The sequence below is a fragment of the Odocoileus virginianus genome, chromosome 18, assembly GCF_023699985.2.
Source record: "Odocoileus virginianus isolate 20LAN1187 ecotype Illinois chromosome 18, Ovbor_1.2, whole genome shotgun sequence".
In the NCBI taxonomy this organism is placed as follows: domain Eukaryota; kingdom Metazoa; phylum Chordata; class Mammalia; order Artiodactyla; family Cervidae; genus Odocoileus; species Odocoileus virginianus.
In genome coordinates, this window is record NC_069691.1 from 47248278 (window position 1) to 47267531 (window position 19254).

Genomic DNA, 19254 nt, shown 5'->3' on the forward strand with positions numbered 1-19254 from the left:
AGTCCTTGATGGGAGAACTAAGATCCAGAATGTCACAAGGTGCAGCTTAAAAAAAAAAAAAATAGAGGACACATTTATTTTTATGAATTTTTTATGATTTAATGAACGGGAGGATATAAAGCCAAGACTGCCTTGCAAATAAGCAGTTATAAGCGTTATTGATCCTTAAAGCAGAGTGAGAGATGGGAGAACTCAGGGGAGATGGAGATGGGCATGGTCAGCCCTGGGAGAGGGTCCTGGGGCCAGGAAGTTGTCAACTGGTCAATGACTGACCTTTGGTGAAAGCAGTTTCACTGAGTGTGGATCAAGAAGGCCTGCTAGGAGGGGGTGGGGATGTAGGTTTGGAGCAGTATAAACAGTCTGGAGACCCCTGAGACTGGAAGGAAAGGTGAAAGCTGGATGAGAATGCTAGGTTTAGCTGGTTTATAAGCAGAGGGCAAAGAACCATTTAAGGGGATTAGTGGGACCAAGGGCTTGGGAATTTGAACTGGCTGGGGGTTTTGTGGGTCTCTGGGGCAGCATTGATCTACACTGGGTGAAGCTTCTAGCTCCCCAGTAATATATGTATGCACTGACCATTTCTTGGGTCTGGAGTTTTAAAAATTTGGTAAATTAATCACATAACATAAAATTTGCCCTCTTACCATTTTTAAGAGTACAGTTCAGTACTGCCAGGTGTATTCACAGTGTTGTGCAATGGATCTCTAAAACTTTTTTATCCTGTAAAATGAAAGCTGTGCCTGTTAATTAAGCACTCGTATCCCCTCTCCGTTTCAGAGAGAGAAAGAGAGAGAGAGAGACAAAAAAAGACCCGGGGACCTAAGCTCTAATGGAGCAAAGGTGCTTTAATGATTTTTATATGAGTATATACAGGCTGCAGTACAAGAAACTTCTTTCTGGGAATGATAGAGTTCAGCAAACCAAACATACAGTAACCGTTACCAAGGGAACAAGGGGTAATGTTAGTCACAAGGTCAGGAGACAATCCGTATCTCATGAAGGGGGAGCAAGACTAAGCAATTTTGTCAAAAAGAGAATGTTTACTAAAGGAGACCCAAGCCTGCCTCACACAATGGCCTCAGTCCCTGGGAGCAGCGTGCTGTTCGCTTGAAGAGGGACAAAGGACTCATGAGAGACAGCATGCAGGAATCCTCCCGTCAAACACTCCCTGACATCTCTGTGGCTGAGAATGATGAGAGCTAGAGAGCTGGGAAGATCACAAGACAGCAAGAACATTAAGGGAAACCGATGATGCATCCTCTGAAAAACAGGTCTATTTTCTTGGTTTTCAGTATCCCAAATTAGAGTTTCTTTTAATATTTTTGAAATAGAATTATCTGTCTTCAGAGAAATCACAATTGAATTACAGTTTTTTTCCCCAAGAAATGGAAGTAATGTTCTCTGAAAACAGGGGACATTCTGTTTATTGTGGTGTAGACAAACCCCTGATACTTCTCTTTCCTGCCTGCCTGTTTGACATGGTATTTGAATTCTCAAATGCATTAGGAACTGCTCAGTGGGACTCACAACTCCCTGGGAGAGGCAGCCTTACTGGCTCCTGGCACCTAAAACCAACATGTCCAAAACCAAGCTCGTTTGTCTTCTTACCTGTTCTGCTCCTCCAGGAAGCTCATGCACAAATTAGAGGTCCGTGTTATTCTTCTCGATTCCTCACCAGTTGCTCCATGTCCCAGCAGTCACAGCCGGCTGGGCTCAGAGTCTGCATCTCTCTCACTCTCTTCACCATGCCGCGGCTTTCCTGAGCTCCATTATGGTTAGGGCAGAAAGGTAGATGCCTGGAGATGGGAAGGTTTGTATAACAACCACCCTAGCAAGGCTTGCGCTGGGGAGACGCTCAATTATTTAAGGGGGAAAGTCTGATGGCCTGTTTCTTTTTCATCCTTTGGAATTAAAGTGAGCAAAGTGCTTAGGGGAGAAAGTCAATAGACTTTCATCTGATCTCCAATCATCTTTGATGGTTTCCATTTGTAAGTTTGATAACTATCTTGGCAAAGCAAGTCTTACTCTAGAACAGTTATTCTCAAGTGTAATCTGGGGAACCCTGGGGTTCCCTGAGACTTTTGTAAGGTCCATGAGGTCAAGGCTATTTTAAAGTAATACTCAGAAATTTTTCTGCCTTTTTCATTGTTTCTCTCTCAGATATGTGGTGGAATCTTCTAGAGGCCACATAGAGGCTTGTGATGAGCTTTTCCACTGGTCTAATGGGGTCTGTGCTTCTGTACTCTTGTGTTTCTAGAATCTTCTAAGGATAGCAAGCTTAAAGTATAAATATGTGCATTTTCAGAGATAAACTCCATTTGTTCTTACACTTCTATGCATTTTTATTAGCTACATGCTGTTATATCTGCTGTTATCTTTGGAGCCCATTTTCTTTTAATATCAATATGTCATTACTTTGAAATTCTAAGTTGAGCCTTTACCTAGATGGAAAAATAACAAAAAGTTTATTTTAATTTATTTTTTTTATTTAAGGATACATCATTGGCTTAAAAGGAAGGCTATTAGAGGACTTGATTTTTTTCAACTCTAAGTTATACTATGTGTATAAATACTGAAAAGAAATGACACAAGAGTTCTCTGAATCATGGAAAGAGGAATTTTTCTCCAGATAAATGTACAAAATTAAATAATACATGAAAATATGAACGCTTTCCTTAGGTTTTACAGGTGTTAGAAATTTAACTTGTATGTCTGATGCCACAGAATGTTTTGAATAATATTTTGGTGGCAATAACATTATCCTGAGACCAACCGTTCTGAATGAATGAAGTGTAGATAGGATGATCTCTTTAAAAGCCAAAAATTATTTGTTACAGCTTTCCAAACTAGAAAAGAAAAAACTATTGAAGTATGACAAGATAGGTCATCAAATTGCAGTGGCTGGAGAAACAATAAAGCCTTGTTTGTACGAAAAAGCATGGGAAAAACTCAGCACCGCCACTGCCTGATAATACAGTAACTTGTCAAAGACTTAGCTGCAAACATGAAGACTGACAGTAGAAGTGTATATCTTACAAGTGGAAGAATCTGTGGTCATGGCTGGACTTACCATTCTGTTTGTTTTCATACACTTATCAACGCCAAACCAATCATCAAAGACTATCTTTTCAGTGAATGTTTGACAGCAAACACAAATAGTGCCAAAGTCTTTGGTATAGAATTGTGTTTGTGAATTTCATGGTTTATCCTGGAACAACTGTTGAGTTTTCACTGACAGTGCACAGCCGAGTGGCTGAAAGTACTGGTCCCTTTGCAGGAATCAAGGCAGTGGCACCACTTGGTCCTAGAAGTCATGGTATTCTTCACTGCCATCTGCTTTCCAGTAAAAAAATAAAAAGTGGAAAACTTAAGGATTGTTGTGGCTCTTGTTGTTTAGCCCCTGAGTCGTGTCTGACTCTTTTGCAATCCTGTGGACTGTCGCCCACCAGGCCCTTCCATCCATGGGATTTTCAGGCAAGAATACTGGAGTGGGTTGCCATTTCCTTCTCCAGGGGATCTTCCCAACCCAGGGATCCAACTCGTGTCTCCTGCAGGTGGATTCTTTACCACTGAGCCACCAGGGAAGCCCCTTACTTAAGAATGCCCTTTATAAAACAGTAAAAAGTGATTAATTTTTATTAAACCTTAACCTCGAGATGTATCTTTTTTGTGCATCATGTGGTAAGTGGGTGTACTTGTTGTGTATCAAAATATGATGGTTGTTTTGAGATAAAGCATTTTGTGTGATTGAATTGTGAGGTGAACTGGTCACTTTTTTTTCTTCAGTCTAATGCTCTCCAAACTGAGCTATTTTGGCCACTTGCAGGGTCATTTTTTTTTTAATAGAGTACTAGTTTTACCTGAAAGAATGACTGATGAACTATGATTATTCATACCTGGATAATCAGCAAACATTTTCATTAAAAAAAAAAAAAGAACCTAGTGAGCCTGTCAAGGAAACAACCAATGGTATCTGTTGCAGGTTAACTTGTATATCTACCATTGTGAACTTGACTTCCCAATACTTAGGAATTTTCTGATGAGATCAGTGACATTAACGAGTATAACTTTGGGGAATTGTACAGTCAAGTGTGTTAGCAGTTAGAAGATCTGCATAACTCACTGAATGAGTATTTTCCAAAAGACCAATGCATGGAATTATAAAATCATACAGGAATAAAAGATCTGTTTAAAGCGTTAGATATACTAGTGGGTTCTAATGTTACAGGTACAAAAATTTCATGATAATGTCTTCAGATTCTGTGTTGCAGCTAACTTTAAAAAAAACTACTATGTGTTGAGTTCTGGATATCAAAGGTGAGTATCCAGAATTATCTGAGAAAGCTTTTAAGACACTGCTCCCTTTTCCTCACTGCTTTGCTTTGTGAGTCTGGATTTTCTTCATTTACTTCAATCAAAGCAACAGCTTGAGTTAGAAGCAGGTGCAGAAATCCAGTTGTTTTTCTATTAAGGAAAACATCAAAGAGATGAGTAAATGTAAAACAGTGGCACTCTGCTCAGGATGTTTTTTGTTTTGGAAAATATATTTTCATAAAATACATTTATATTAACTCTGGATAGAGGAGCCTGGTGTGCTACAGTCCATGGGTCACGAAGAGTTGGACACGACTTAGTGACTTGAACAACAAAAGGAGTTCTAAGACCAGAAAATGTGAGAGCTGCTACCTTAAAAGCATTCAACTGAACTTGGAAATGGCAAGATAATAATCTTGACTTGGAAAAGCTACATGCTGTAGATGGGTGGAGGGCTTTTTGGTTTTGTTTTTAATGTATATGCATTGTTAATCAAAGCCATCCCATAACAGGGACCGTAGTGCTGCTTGATGGTTAAAAACTGGGTTCCCTGAGATGGATGGTGGTTACGATGGTTAAATGCTATAATGCAGAAAGGCATTCATGGGCCTGTGGCTTGTATTGAGCAATACATGTTAGCTAGTGATAGTTGTAGAATAGTAATAGTCATGAATTGTCCATGTTGCTGAACTAACATACATTGTCTGAAGTTTCATCTCCCACTGCTGTTGGAGATCTGACCTCTGACAGAGGTGGAGGCCACAGGGCAGTGTGCAGAGAGCAAGGACCTGACCTTGCGGAGGGTGGGCAGGAAGGTTGCTGTTTGAACCGGTAGAGCACGCCCTGCACTCTGATCTACTCTTGTGACATGCTCACCTTGCATAAAGTTGGCAAGGAAGAGGAACTGGACTGTAGTAAAATACACATGATCTTGGAAGAGGGGAGAAAATGGCTCTCTAAATTATCCTCTCTTAAGAGATGGCAGTGAAACAGAAATTAGTCACGGCTCACTCAGTATTGCTGGAGGCCTTTTTACCTTAACGATCTGCTTTTCTAGTCTGGATCATCCTTAAGACAATGTCTGAGTTAGCACTCAGATGTTAACATCTGAGTCTTATAGGGTGCTGTGTTATTTAGTCCAGGACCTATTTGAGCTTCAGTGGTACGTGGACAGATGGTAATGGTTGTGGAGATTGGAGGCTTTCACTTGGATCCGTGACTTGGTGTTCCTGGCATGGACGGCTCTGTACACAGTAACCTCCACTGTGACTTTAGATCCCGTTGTCGTCAGCACTTGCGGCTCCAGTGGTAAATCTCAGCCAGCCTTTGTTTGCCTGAACTTTGCATGAGCAACGTTTATCCCTTTTCACGGGGCTGGGCTCACGGTCGTCTCTAGATTGGCTCCCTGGCCCTGCTCTCAGTGATCTCTTTAGTTTGGTTCATGAATCCAGGGCATGGCTTTGCTTGGGAGCTGGCGATCTTAGTGTTAGTTGTGGTTACATGGTTTGTGTCTTGAGGGGTCTGGAAGGTAAGCAGTAAGAACTTTGCTTTTTTGTTTATTAAAATTTTATTGAAGTATAGTTGATTTATAATGTGTTAATTTCTGCTATATAGCAAGTGACTTAGTTATACATACATATATATATTATTTTTCATTATGGTTTGTCACAAAATATTGAATATAGTTCCTGCTCTGCAGAAGGATCTTGTTGTTATCCATCCTATATAGAGTATCACGTTGGCCAAAAAATTCATTCTGGTTTTTCCATAAGATGTTTTCCTGTGCTAATCCCAAACTCCATTCCTTCCCTTCCCTACCAGCTCCTCCTTGACAACTTCAAGTCTGTTCTCTATATCTGTGAATCTGTTTTTGTTTTGTAGATATTTTTTTTGCATCATATTTTAGATTCCACATATGATAACATACGATATTTGTCTTTCTTTTTCTGACTGACTTCACACAGTATGATACTCTCTAGGTCCATCCATGTTTCTGCAAATGGCATTGTTTCATTCTTTTCTGAGTGCTAAGTTGCTTCAGTCATGTCCGACTCTGTGGGACCCTATGGACTGTAGCCCACCAGGCTCCTCTGTCCTCTGTCCATTCTCTAGGCAAGAATACTGGAGTGGGTTGCCATGCCCTTCTCCAGGGGATCTTCCTGATACAGGGATCGAACCTGCATCTCTTCAGTCTCCTGCATTGGGAAGTGGGTTCTTTACTACTAGCGCCACCTGGGAAGCCCTTCATTCTTTTTTATGGCTGAGTGATGTTCCCTTGTATATATATGAACCACATCTTCTTTAACTATTCGTCTGTTGATGGACACTTAGATTGCTTCCATGTCTTGGTTACTATAAATGGATGTGTGTGTCTTTTCTGAACTCCGCTCCTTTTGTGTTACAGGTGTGTCTCAGAGACCTGCCAGTTGTTCGGATGTTGCGGCGGGTTGCCTGCTGGATGCAGCCGAGCCCGGCCTGTGGCTGCCGGGCTCCTGTCCTACCCAGTCGGTTTCTGGGCACCTCCCCTCGGCAGATTCCAATGGATGCCAACTTCCACTCCACTTCGTTCTTGGAAGCAGACCAGCAGCGTGTCTTAATTACAGGTTGGGTTTTTCTTTCTTTCTCTTGTCTTTGTAGCTTCATTATTTTGTTTGTGTGGCTGTATGTTCGCTTTTGGAATGTCTGACATACCACCAGGTAACCTGTATTCTTCAGAAACTCCCTTCCCACTCTTGGCTTCCTCCTGAATTGTGCAAATCCCTGGTGTTTATTTTGTCACTGTTGACAGGGCTTGGTTTCCCTGCCCAAATCTCTTGTCATCTGAAGAAAGGACCTGGGAACCTGGGGATAAAAAAGCTACCCTGGGACTTGGTTCCCCTTTCCTGCTTGAGATCCAAGGTGTGTGGACAAAACGTGGACTCTGGAGTCTGGCACATCTTTCCTTGTCCAGGCTCCTCCGGCCCGGAGTTACTGCATATTTGTGTCTTGGAGGTGGAGAAGACAGCCAGGGCCTTCCCGGGACTCAGGGGACTTCTCGCCATGACCTCATGGAGCCTGCATCTCATTGTCCACAGACTGGCTCGCCAACCCTCTCACCTCCTGTCCACCCAACTCCCGGCTCTGCATCTGCTCACTGCAAATTTGACCGTCTGCCCGCAAGTCCTTCCAGCTGACTCAAGCCCAACGCTGATTTGATGAGCACATTTTATTGTCTTCTGCTTGCCAGCGTTTCATGCCTTGACTTCAGGTCCTTATCCGTCTTCCCTTCCTCAGTGTGTGCGCCTTTCTCTCGCTGCCACCTCCTCCTCTGCTATAAATGGGTTTCGAGTGAGGTCTGCTCCCTTAGCGCCTCCTTCCCTGACTTTCCCAGCATCTTCTATGTCTTTGAGTCCCTCCTCCCGACACCAACAAAGTACCCTCCAGGTGTTACCGTCAGCGTGCTGGTTTCAGCCACATGTTTACACATGATTACAGGAGATCCCACAGTCTGCATCTTCCTGCCTGATTACTTTCTCCCAAAATGGAATTTAGGCTTGTATTCCCCTAAATGTGTTCCTAGACCCCCAGCTCTCCCATGTCCACCGATGGCATTTGTAAGCATCCAGATTAAGATGCTGTAATCATTTGTTTAATGTTCTTAGCAGCTCCTAACCCACCCAGTTATCTACCATTTTTTTCAGGTGACTTCTTGGTTTTTGCCTCCTTTCTTCATTCCTATTCCACTGCAGATCTAATGGAGGAGGGTGCTCTGGATAATCCCACCAGAGGTTGATATCCAACTATTATATCTGCAAATAAACTTATTTACAAAGTAGAAACAGACTCATAGACTTAGATAACAAACTTATGATTATCAGGGTAGGGTGGGAAGGATGAGGGGAAGGGACAGTTCGGGATCAACGTGAACACACTGCTGTATTTAAAATGGATAACCAACAATGACCTACTGTATGACACATGGAACATTGCTCAATGTCATGTGGCAGCCTGGATGGGAGGGGAGTTTGGGGGAGAATGGGTACGTGGATATGTGTGGCTGCGTCCCTTTGCTCTTCACCTGAAACTACCACAACATTGTTAATCGGGTATACCCCAATGCAAAATAAAAAGCTTCTTAAAAAAAAAAACTATTACATGTGGCTACTATTAGTGTTCTGGTACCCGGAGGAGACAAGCTTCATAGCCCATCAAATAACAAAGCCAAAGCTGGTAGTGCGCTCCTGGCTGGGAGATGCTCCTGCTCTCCTGTGAGTGTTCCCTGACTTCCCCTCAGCCATTGCTCCGCTCGAGAACGTTCTGTCTATGAAACTCATCTTATCTGTACTCATCTATGACCTAGCTTGGAGAAGGTGATTCAACTCCCATCAGGCCATCCTGGGGCTGTACCTAATTAGCTAAGATTACCAGTAGAGTTTTATTCTGTTATTACATCCTGGGAATAATTGAACTGGTTTGATTTAAATTGAAGTTTCACTTTTTTCTTCTTTATCCAGGGGGTCTTGGCCAGCTTGGAGTGGGGCTTGCTAACTTTCTGAGGTAAGAGCTCTCAGAGTTGAAATTAAAATCTGAGTTTGGGGCTATGTGAAGCTTATCTTTGCTCCTGTTTAACCACTGAATCTCTGCTCTCCCCTCTTGCTCCTGACTCTTACGACATTGCATCTAAATGGCCGCTGGGAATGCGGTTCATTGTGCCTCTCAGCGTGGCAGACTCTGTCTCAGGTCCTGACTCGTGTCCCCTGCTGGTCCTTTGCCGTCTGCCTTCTCTCGGTTAGGCAAAGTAAGACCTGCTCCAAATGAGTCGGTCAGTTTTTTGGTGTTTGGGGCCTGAGAGAAGAACCTGTAGAAACTAAAAAGGAACAAGGTGGGATTTAGAGAAAGCAAAAGGGATAAAAGGAAAAGAGAGAAGGACGGGGGGGAAGAGGGAAGGACTGCAGGGCACGGGGAAGACATTGGTGACAGGTTCCCGGATGATGATGGGGTAAGGTACAGACAGGAGATGCAGCCCCGAGTGTGGCTGGAACTGCAGGGGTGCTTGTTGAGGATGGAGAGGAAGAAAGGCTCCTGTGTAAAGGTGGGATGGAGGCGGGCAGTACATGGCAGTTGCTCCAGGCAGGATGGCGTTCACAGGCCCAGGTGTGTCCTCAAGTGTACCATCTCGTATGTTTGACTTTCCCTTTAGGAAACGATTCGGGAAGGACAATGTGATTCTGTCTGACATTCGGAAGCCCCCGGAACACGTCTTCCTTAGTGGTAAGAGGCTCTCAGAGCAGTTGGAGAGGCAGCTCGTAGGATTCATGTCATCGCTCATAACCAGGCTTGTGAATTAAAGGAGGAGTATTTGAGGCACTCTTGGGCTACTTAAAAATGTTTCCTGCTTTTGGATTTCCCTGGTCATTAGGTGGTTAAGACGCCATGTTTCCAATGCAGGGGGCATGGGTTCAATCCCTGGTCAGGAAACTAAGATCCCACATGCTGTGGGAGTGTAGCCAAAAAAGAAAAAAATGTTTTCATGTTTTTGTCTTCATTAGTTCTGTAAAACATCACTGGTATAGTCATTGCTTGTTCAGGTGATCCAGGGACAGAAGTTCATTAGACCTTGGTGTAAAGTTGTAGAGTGATATCTTTGGATATAATCTGCAGCCATAGCTGTGGAATAAAAATTTGGATTCCTACTTTTCAGAGTTTTTAGTGAACTTAACTCAGAGAGAAAGCACACAGAAATCAAGTTCTGAAATGAGGAAAAGGAACTTTAAGTTTTGGAGGAATTAATCCTCCTATTTCAGCATGGACTTGTTCTTAAACACCTGTGCACACACACAGATCTCAGACTCCTATAGGGGAGTTGTTTACCAACTCAAAGATGTTTTTATGTATTTTTTATTTTTTTGAAATTCCCATGAACATATTTTATTGGATAAATGTGTGCATTGCATTCTTATTGTTGCTATAACCTACATAAAATAGTGACTTAAGAAATTAAAGTTCTAGAGGTCAGGTCAGAAATTAAAACTCATTTCATTGGGTCGAATACAAGATGTCTGGGAGAGCTGGATCCATCAAGACACTCCTGGGAAGATGGCTCTGACTTCCTAGATCACTTCCTCATCAAAAATATCTTTATAACATCTCCTAGCCCTTCCTGGTTCCAGGTCAGTCTTTTGCAGTTCACCTTAGGGAACATTCAGTAATTAACATTCATTAATGTACTGAAAGTGGGGGAAATTGGCACTGCAGAAATCTGGCTCTACCTCTAACCTAACCAGGTGTGTTAAGCCCACAATTTGTGGGTCATTTATATCACAGTGGGTTTTTGGCTTTTGTAAACCCATTTTATCTATTCCTTTAAAATATGCAGCTTATTTAAGCAGAATGAAATCACCAGGTGCCTGCAGGTTTGGCGTGAACAGCATTGACTCAAGCCAGCTGCCTGGTTTTGATCCCAGTTCTTAATCTTAATTCTGTTTGATTCTGGCAAGTTACTTAACCTGTCTTGGCCTCAGTTTCCTCCTCAACAAAATACTTACCTCAAAGTTTGTTTGAGAGTTAAATATACAGTAAGTCCCCTACATATGAACTTTCAATTTGCAAACGTTCAAAGATGTGAAGGTGCATGCCAGCCTCTGTGTGCTAGCTGTTGTACTGTACTATTGTACTTTTCAAGGTGCTAGACTGTCAGATTAAAAATGTTTTATTTTTTGTTTGTTATGTGTGTATTATTTGCATTAAAAGTTCTATAAACCTGTTACAGTATAGTACTATATAGCTGATTGTGTTAGTTGGGTACCTAGGCTAACTTTGTTGGACTTATCCCTGGGTTTGGAAGTTCCTCTGGAGAAGGGAATGGCGATCCACTCCAGTATTCTTGCCTGGAGAATTCCATGGACAGAGAAGCCTGGTGGGCTACAGTCCATGGGGTCGCAAAGAGTTGAATACGACTGAGCAACTAACACACACATGCACAAATGGGGCTTATGAGCGTGCTTTCAGGATGAACTCATTCCTGTGTAGGGCATTTGCTGTACAGAAAACCCTTAGAAAAGCGCTCAGCAGGTACAAGTCCTGTGTAAGACTTAGGTGTTGTTAACCATGGAGTGTGTGTGTCAGTAGCTCAGTCATGTCTGCCTCTGTGACCCCATGGACTATAGCCTGCCAGGCTCCTCCGTCCATGGGATTCTCCAAGCAAGAATGCTGGAGTGGGTAGCCATTCCCTTCTCCAGGGACTCTTCCCGACCGAGGGATCCAACCCAGGTCCCCTGCATTACAGGCAGATTCCTTACTGTCTGAGCCACCAGGGAAACACCTGGGGGTCGGACTTTGTATTCTGCATAAGAAAAATGCTGAGTTGTGTCCAAATAGTTGTTAAAAAGTTGGTAGCAATGGAATTCTAAATCAATGGGAAAATCCGTTGACGTTTTCAAGCCCTGAACTCCTTCACTTGCCCGTTTCACTGCTCCTTGCAGGCCCGTTTATTTATTCTGACATCCTGGATTACAAGAATCTTCGGGAGATTGTGGTGAACAACCGCATCACCTGGCTGTTTCATTACAGCGCCCTGCTCAGCGCAGTGGGAGAAGCAAACGTGTCCCTGGCCAGAGCCGTGAACATCACTGGTGAGTCTCTGGTCGTGCCCCAGATGGCCTGTTCGCAGGATTCCCCAGTTCCTTGCGAAGAGGTCTCCCAGGTTACGACAGCTGCTTGTTTTAGGACTGCACAATGTCCTGGACGTTGCCGCAGAGCACGGTCTGCGATTGTTTGTGCCAAGCACCATCGGGGCGTTCGGACCTACTTCTCCACGGAACCCAACCCCTGACCTCTGCATCCAGAGACCCAGGACCATCTATGGGGTGTCCAAGGTCCATGCTGAGCTTATGGGCGAGGTAAGCATCGCCCGGCAAGGTGACTCAGTGTTTCCTTTTCTGTTTTTGTCTCAAACACCTGCTAATTCATCCTTGGAGAGGACTTCCTCCCTCCTCCAATCCCTGCCCCAGAAATGCTTGGGGACTGATTGTGTTTGCCAAGTGGCCAGTACCCATAGTTCCAGCAGAATCCTCAGCCATGTGCTAACATTCAGCACTTCAAACATGCCCCTTGAATGGCACCCCTCCTTCATTTGCTGCCCATCTTATTTGTACTGCACTGTTCTTTCAGGCTCCTGATATTACTGTTATCAGAGCTAACTTTAAAATAACTTCAAGTGTCCTTTTGGTTTTCTTTTTTAATGCACTTTGTCATTATAACTGTATAGCACGTCTTTTTTTGGTCATGCCTTGTAGCTTATGCTTATGGGATTTTAGTTGTCCAACCAGGGGTTGAACCTGGGCTCTCAGCATTGAAAGTGCAGAGTCCTCACCACTTGACTAAAATATCCATAAAGGGCGTTTTAGCTGGTGTCTGGCCCTTCAGCTGATGTATCACAGTGACCCTCTTTCCCTCTGCTCCCAACACTGCCTCCTAGGACAGGCTCGTGGACATTCGTTCAGGACAATGAGCAGGGTCTTCCTTCCAAAGAAAGGCAGAAACTCCCCAGTCAGCTGATCTGTTATTTACTGTGTTGTCTAACGATGTTATCACCAGAATGGTGATTCTTTGAAGATTACAAACTTCAGGGTTATTTGTTAAAGAAAAATGGCAATTCTAAGGTCTTCCTTTCCTCGAGGAGGATTTTAAGATGACTATGTGGGGGGATGTTTGAGGAAAAGGCTGTTAATTCTTTGCATTGCTCTACCTGATTTAAAAGATTCTTTTAAAGTTAAGTTTTCTCTTTCTCATAGTATTATTATTACCGGTATGGATTAGATTTCCGATGCCTGAGATATCCTGGAATCATTTCTGCTGACTCCCAGCCTGGAGGAGGAACAACTGGTAGGGTTGTTTTTTTATTTCTTTTTTATGTAAGATTAGCTTTCTATTTGCCTGGTGGAGTGGGGATGGATCTGCTGTCATTTCAGCCATATGCTGGCTGGAGTCTTTGCATCCTTCCTGAAAAGTGCATCTGAGAAGCTCATTGAACCCTATTGACTTAAACTTGTTCAGGGCAGCTCAACCAATGCTGTAAATCCAATGGAATTTACCACCCACAGTGCCAGAATCAAACTGACTAATTTCACTAAGCATGTTACCTTCCAAGTTCATCCATGTTGTTGTAAATTGCAACATTTTATTCTTTTTTATGAGTGAGTAGTATTCCGTTGTGTCCATTAGCCAAATCTTTATCCATTCATCTGCTGATGGACATTTACATTGCTTCCATGTCTTAGTTACAGTAAATAAAGCTGCAGTGAATGTTGGACTGAGTGTATCTTTTCAAATTAGTGTTTTCTTTTTCTCTGAATATGTACCCAGGAGTGGAATTGCAGGGTCATAAGGTAGTTCTATATTTAGTTTTTTGAGGAGCCTCCATACAGTTTTCCACATTGTTATCATTTTGGACTTGAGTATGCATTATGTTCATTAACTCCCGCATCAGAGATCCTTCCCATATGAGGGGTTCTGAGATATAACATAAAAGATACTTGTCAACATCTGAGGGATTTTTGCTATAGCTTTGTAGTATTGTCTGAAGTCTGGGAGGCTAATACTCCAGCCTTGTTCTTTTTCCTCAGGATTGCTTTGGCAATTCTGGGTCTCTTGTGGTTCCATATAAATTTTAGAATTATTTGTTCTAGTTCTGTGAAAAATGTCATAGGTAGTTTAACAGGGATCACATTAAATCTGTAGAGTGCTTTGGGTAGTATGGCCATGTTAACAATACTGTTGTAATTCTTTCAATCAAAAGCATGGGCTATCTTTCCATTTCTTTGAATCTTCAATTGAAATGTGAGGGATTTTACTATTAAAAAATTTTTTAACTTCTTATTTTGTATTGGGATATAACTGATTAAAACTGTTGTGTTAGTTTCAGGTGAGCTGCAAAGGGACTCAGCCATAAAAATTTAAGGGATTTTAAAAGAGCCTTTGGGTTGGTTACTTTTTAAAAATTTGCCTAATGCAGTGCTTCTCCAGGAAGGCACTGGGAATCTCTGGGGATCCTTGAATCAAACCCTCTCAAGGGATCCAGCAGGTCAAAATAGTTTTCATATTAATACTAAGATATTATTTGTCCTTTTTACCGTCCTTTTCAGGTATACTGTGGAGTTTCTCACAGGCTGCCTAATGTATGTAGCATAGCAGACTGAACACAGAAGCAGTGATTCTTACTGTTTCCCATTAAGCCAGGGAATAAAGAGATTTTCAAAATGAAAAACACACCATTCTTCTCACTAAATTTTCTCTTACTTGGAATCTATGTTCTTTTTTCACATGTAATATCATACATATGAATGTGTGGGCTTATTATCATTTTTTAAGTGTACAAATATTTTTTTAAAAGTTCCCAGTTAATTTCTGATGCAGTAGATGTTGCTGTCTGTGTATATGTGCTCAGTCACACATCATGTCCAACTCTTTGCAACCCCATGAACTGTAGCCCTCCAGGCTCCTAAAACTCACCTTAATAAAACCTTTTTGGGGCCCCTCAGTGAATTTTTTAAGCCCACAAAGAGTTTCTGAGACTAAGACATCTGAGAACCACTGCCTTAATCCAAGAGGCTCACCCATAATTTTTGTTGTAAGATGACCCTCAGACAAGCTTCTCTTTTAGACTATGCAGTCCAGATTTTCCATGAAGCTGTCAAGAATGGCAGATTTGAGTGCAACCTGAAACCCGACACCAGGCTCCCAATGATGTACATTGACGACTGCCTCCGGGCCACCCTGGAGGTCATGGAGGCCCCAGCAGAGTCCCTGTCCATGAGAACCTACAACATCAACGCCATGAGCTTCACCCCCGCGGAGCTGGCCCAGGAGGTGCTCAAGCATGTGCCAGAATTCCAGGTCACCTACAATGTGGACCCTGTCCGACAGGCCATAGGTTGGTACACTGCTGCGTCCCCCCAGAGCCAAAGCTGAGCTTCAGTCCACCCCGCGAGTCCGTGAGGATATAAACCGTGGAGGAGAAGGAGAGCTCAGTGCCTTCCCCGGGGGCCCGACACCTTCTGAAGAAGGAGCTGCTGTTGCACCAGGGCTGGCAGATGGCACAGTTTTGGGAAATGATGTCCAAAGTGGGTGGACTAGAGCAGTCCAAATAAACAACTTGTCGGCATTTCACCATTTGCCAGTTTAAACATCAAACAGACAGACATAGTATTAGAGCGGCCCTGGGTTCTCAAAGGCTGTGACTGTGCCCCTGCGTGAGTCCCATCTGAGCATGGCAGTCCCACCTTACAAGTCTGCAGGGGACTCTCCTAGTAGGTGACCACTCACAGTGCCTGGCAGTAGATACAGGCTTCTAGTCTGTGTGTGCCTGTAATAGCTGCTCTGCTCTGCTCAAGGGAGATTTCAAAGAGAACGTTTCTTTCATGGAATGTTGACCTTTATTTAAAGCATTCTAGACCTTTTTGCAAACCTAGAGCCTGAATAACTTAAGCTCCTTTTCCATGTCTTATCCTAGCGGATAGTTGGCCAATGAACTTTGATGATAGCAATGCTCGGAAGGACTGGGGATGGAAGCATGATATTGACCTCCCAGAGCTGGTGACGACAATGTTGAACTTCCACGGTTCTGAGAACAGAGTTGCCCAGGCTAACTGAAGGAGCTCGTGAGTCCTGGGTGGCTGTCCAGGGAAAGCATAACAACCCTGTGGTTCCGGACCCCAAGGAATCTAGATGATGTGGGGCTAAAGGACTAGTTGGATTGAATTTTCGCAGCTCATATTGAACTGCCACATGGAGAACTGACTTGGCTTTAAGCATCTTCTCAGTGCTGTAGGTTTGGTGGTAGCCCTTCTGAATCTTTACTGTTTGCCTAAACTTGTCCAAATCACAGAATGAAGACTTAAGTCACAATCATTTCTATTTCCTTAATTAAGATGAAGCGACCACTTCCAGGAAGATATGTGACATTTGTATTAAATTAAACTTAATTTAAATATTACTCCTAAGACTCCATCATTCCCTTGACTAAGACCAAAGATTTCTTTTTAAAGACCATCAAAGATAATCTCCCAATTTAAAGAATTGTTTACTATCCCATCAGAGCCTAAAGAATGTCTGTGTATTAATCCCATGTTCACAATGTTCAAGAGATTTTAACCTGTCAAAAATGATCACTTCCAATTTATTTTTCTCTAAGAAGATGGTAGGAAGCTAAGAATATCAGAGATGATCTAACTGGTCAGGGGGAGCATCTCTTACTTTGATTGCCTTCCTGCTGGTGAGCTGGGGGTGGTGACAGGGACTTCGATCCCTTTCCTGCCACGTCAGAGTCTCCTGGAGCTTGTCTAAATGTACAGGTGTGGGGGCTCCACGCCTTCGGGTGGACTCAATTGATGGAGGTGGGAATCTCAAGGACCATGAGTCAGTCTCTTCCAGCACTGGGCCCCCAAATTTGGACCAATTCCAAACACGATTTCCTAAAGAGGACTTCCTTGCAACAGCCTTTCTGTGCACTCTTAGATGAGCTTTCAGAAGAGCTCCAGTAATCCTCTGAAGGGCTTCTCAGGGGGCTCAGCGGGAACCAGTCTGCCTGCAATGCAGGAGACGTGGGTTCAATCCCTAGAAAATCCCCTGGAGAAGGAAATGGCAACCCACTCCAGTATTCTTCCTGGGAAATTCTGTCCTGGGAAATCCCATGGGCAGAGGAGCCTGGCAGGCTACAGTACATCAGGTTGTAAGAGTTGGATGTGACTTAGTGACTAAGCAACAAACACTTAAATGCAAATGGAAGATGGAAAAGGAAGGAGGCCTGTGTTCCGTCATCACTCTACTACAGGGGCATTCACTTGCTGTTCAAAGATACTCACTTGCCCATTGTGGGGAGGGGGGTCTATGCTCTGCCCCCTCCCCTGTTCCCTAGAGCACTGAAGCCTGCCAACAGTTCTAGGTCTGCCAGGATTCATAATCCAAGGACCTAAAGGAGACCAACTGCCTAGCAAATAGGCAGTGACACTTTAAATGTTTCCCTTCTTTCCTTGATAACACTTTTGTACTTGAACATGAGCCTGTCTGGAACACTGGAAATCCACAAGTCTTCCGAGTAAGTACAAAATGTGAAAATCTGATTTTAGAGGGGCGTTTGATTTTAGAGGGGCGTTTGATTTGGTGTTTGATTTGCTTTGCACCTGGAGGAGAAACGCATTCTGGCCGTCGCTTTGCCTGAGGTTGTGGATCTTGACCAAGTCCCTTCCTGTCTTAAGTCTCCACTTCCTCACCTGTGAGAAATGGCGTGAGCCTGGCTGCAGCTTCCTGACTTCCAAGGCTGTGGTTTCAATCAGGGGACTAGAAACAAGACCATAGTTAAAGATTTCCTGAAAAAGTAGCATTGGGTATGTTTGAAAGCATGTCTGCAAACATGTAATTTATGGGGCATAAGAAAACCAACTGGGGGATAAGCGGAGGAGGGGTAAATTGGGAGACTGGATTGACATATACAGACTACTATGTATAAGTAGGAGCTAATAAGGACCTAATACAGCCAGGGAACCCTGCTCAGTACTCTGTAGTGGCCTATACGGGAAAAGAACCCGAAAAAGAGTGAGTACGTACGTATGTATAATGGATTCACTTTGCTGTGTACCTGAAATTAACAAACATTGTACATCAACCACACTCACTGTATATATATCAACTCAACTCAACTATGATCAACTATACTCACTGTAAATCAACACTGTAAAAAAAAACTATACTTTTATTATTTATAATAAAAATTATAAAAAACAGACTGCCGCAGCCCCACAGCTCTGCTCAGGGACCGCCCATCCTCACAGGCCACCTCCCCTCCCCACCCACACTTTCCTTCTCTCGAGTAGTGTTTGCTCATCAGAGGTGAGCCTGGCAGTGTTTCCTCACTTCACTGGTGAGACATTAAGGCTCTGATGAAAGATGAATCAATATTTCCGGTCCTTCTCCTTTAAATAAACCATTATCAAAATACCTTAATGAAAAATTACTTTGCTTAAAATTATTCGGCACATTCATATTAAAGCAAAATTATTTGGTTGTCTTGCTGAGAAATATGTAAAGCTGAATAGCACGTTTCCAGTCAGTGAAAGAGGTAGAATATATATATTGCAACAATTTGACAATTTCTAGTTTTCTCCTTAAGTCATTGAGTTTGGGGGTAGGGGAAATTTTTGCTAAATATCTTCCATATGCTTTGATACTAATTTTGCAATGTTTGGAAATAAACTCTGGAAATGAACTGCTGTGCTGATGTATTTATTCAGTCTTGAAACAGATGGGATTCTGTTTGAAAGAGAGAAGTGATTTTTAAGAATCTTTCTGTTTTAGTAAAAGATTAAAAAAAAAGTCCCTGTTCATACTGAATTTTGTATAATTGTATGCAAACTGTTTTCAACACTTCTGTTTAAAGATGGTTTACAACTCCCTGGGAAGATTCCTTTTCACTGAAAAATAATAATAAGAATACTCATTTTAGTGAGTGTTTCTGTTTTGCTGTTTAATATCATTTTTCACAACAAATATCAGGGAACCCAGATTGACTTCATAATTAAAAACATGCATCACTTATACCTCTCTTATCCCCAGTTGAAATTTTAAAACACCACTTTTAACATTTCTCCCCCTTTTCACTTAAAAGTTGGGTGCATATTTACTACCTTTTTTTTCCTGATCCAAGGTACTCTTTCAGAAATTCCCGGGTTACTGTTGTTTAGTCGCTAAATTGTGACTCTTTTGCAACACCATGGACTGTAGCCCACCAGGCTCCTCCATCCGGTCCATGGGATTTCCCAGACAAGAATACTGGAGTGGGTTGCCATTTCCTCTTCCAGGGGATCTTCCTGACCCAGGGATGGAAACCGTATCTCCTGCACTGCAGGCAGATTTTTTTTTTTTACCACTGAGCCACCAAGGAAGGCCTTTCCTAGATTAATACAACAA

The 19254-nt window shown here is 42.8% G+C and overlaps 1 protein-coding gene across 1 annotated transcript in view; it reads left to right on the plus strand.

Moving 5' to 3' along the window:
• Positions 1–18553, plus strand: part of LOC110127102 (L-threonine 3-dehydrogenase, mitochondrial) — a 34439-nt gene extending 15886 nt beyond the window's left edge. Inside the window, exons 4-11 of the mRNA XM_020877183.2 lie at positions 6719–6917; positions 8808–8850; positions 9494–9564; positions 11775–11924; positions 12019–12191; positions 13086–13176; positions 14954–15223; positions 15803–18553. Coding sequence (XP_020732842.2) covers positions 6719–6917; positions 8808–8850; positions 9494–9564; positions 11775–11924; positions 12019–12191; positions 13086–13176; positions 14954–15223; positions 15803–15942 — 1137 coding nt within the window. The 3' untranslated portion in view covers positions 15943–18553. The remainder of the gene's footprint in view (positions 1–6718; positions 6918–8807; positions 8851–9493; positions 9565–11774; positions 11925–12018; positions 12192–13085; positions 13177–14953; positions 15224–15802) is intronic.
• Positions 18554–19254: the final 701 nt, after the last annotated feature.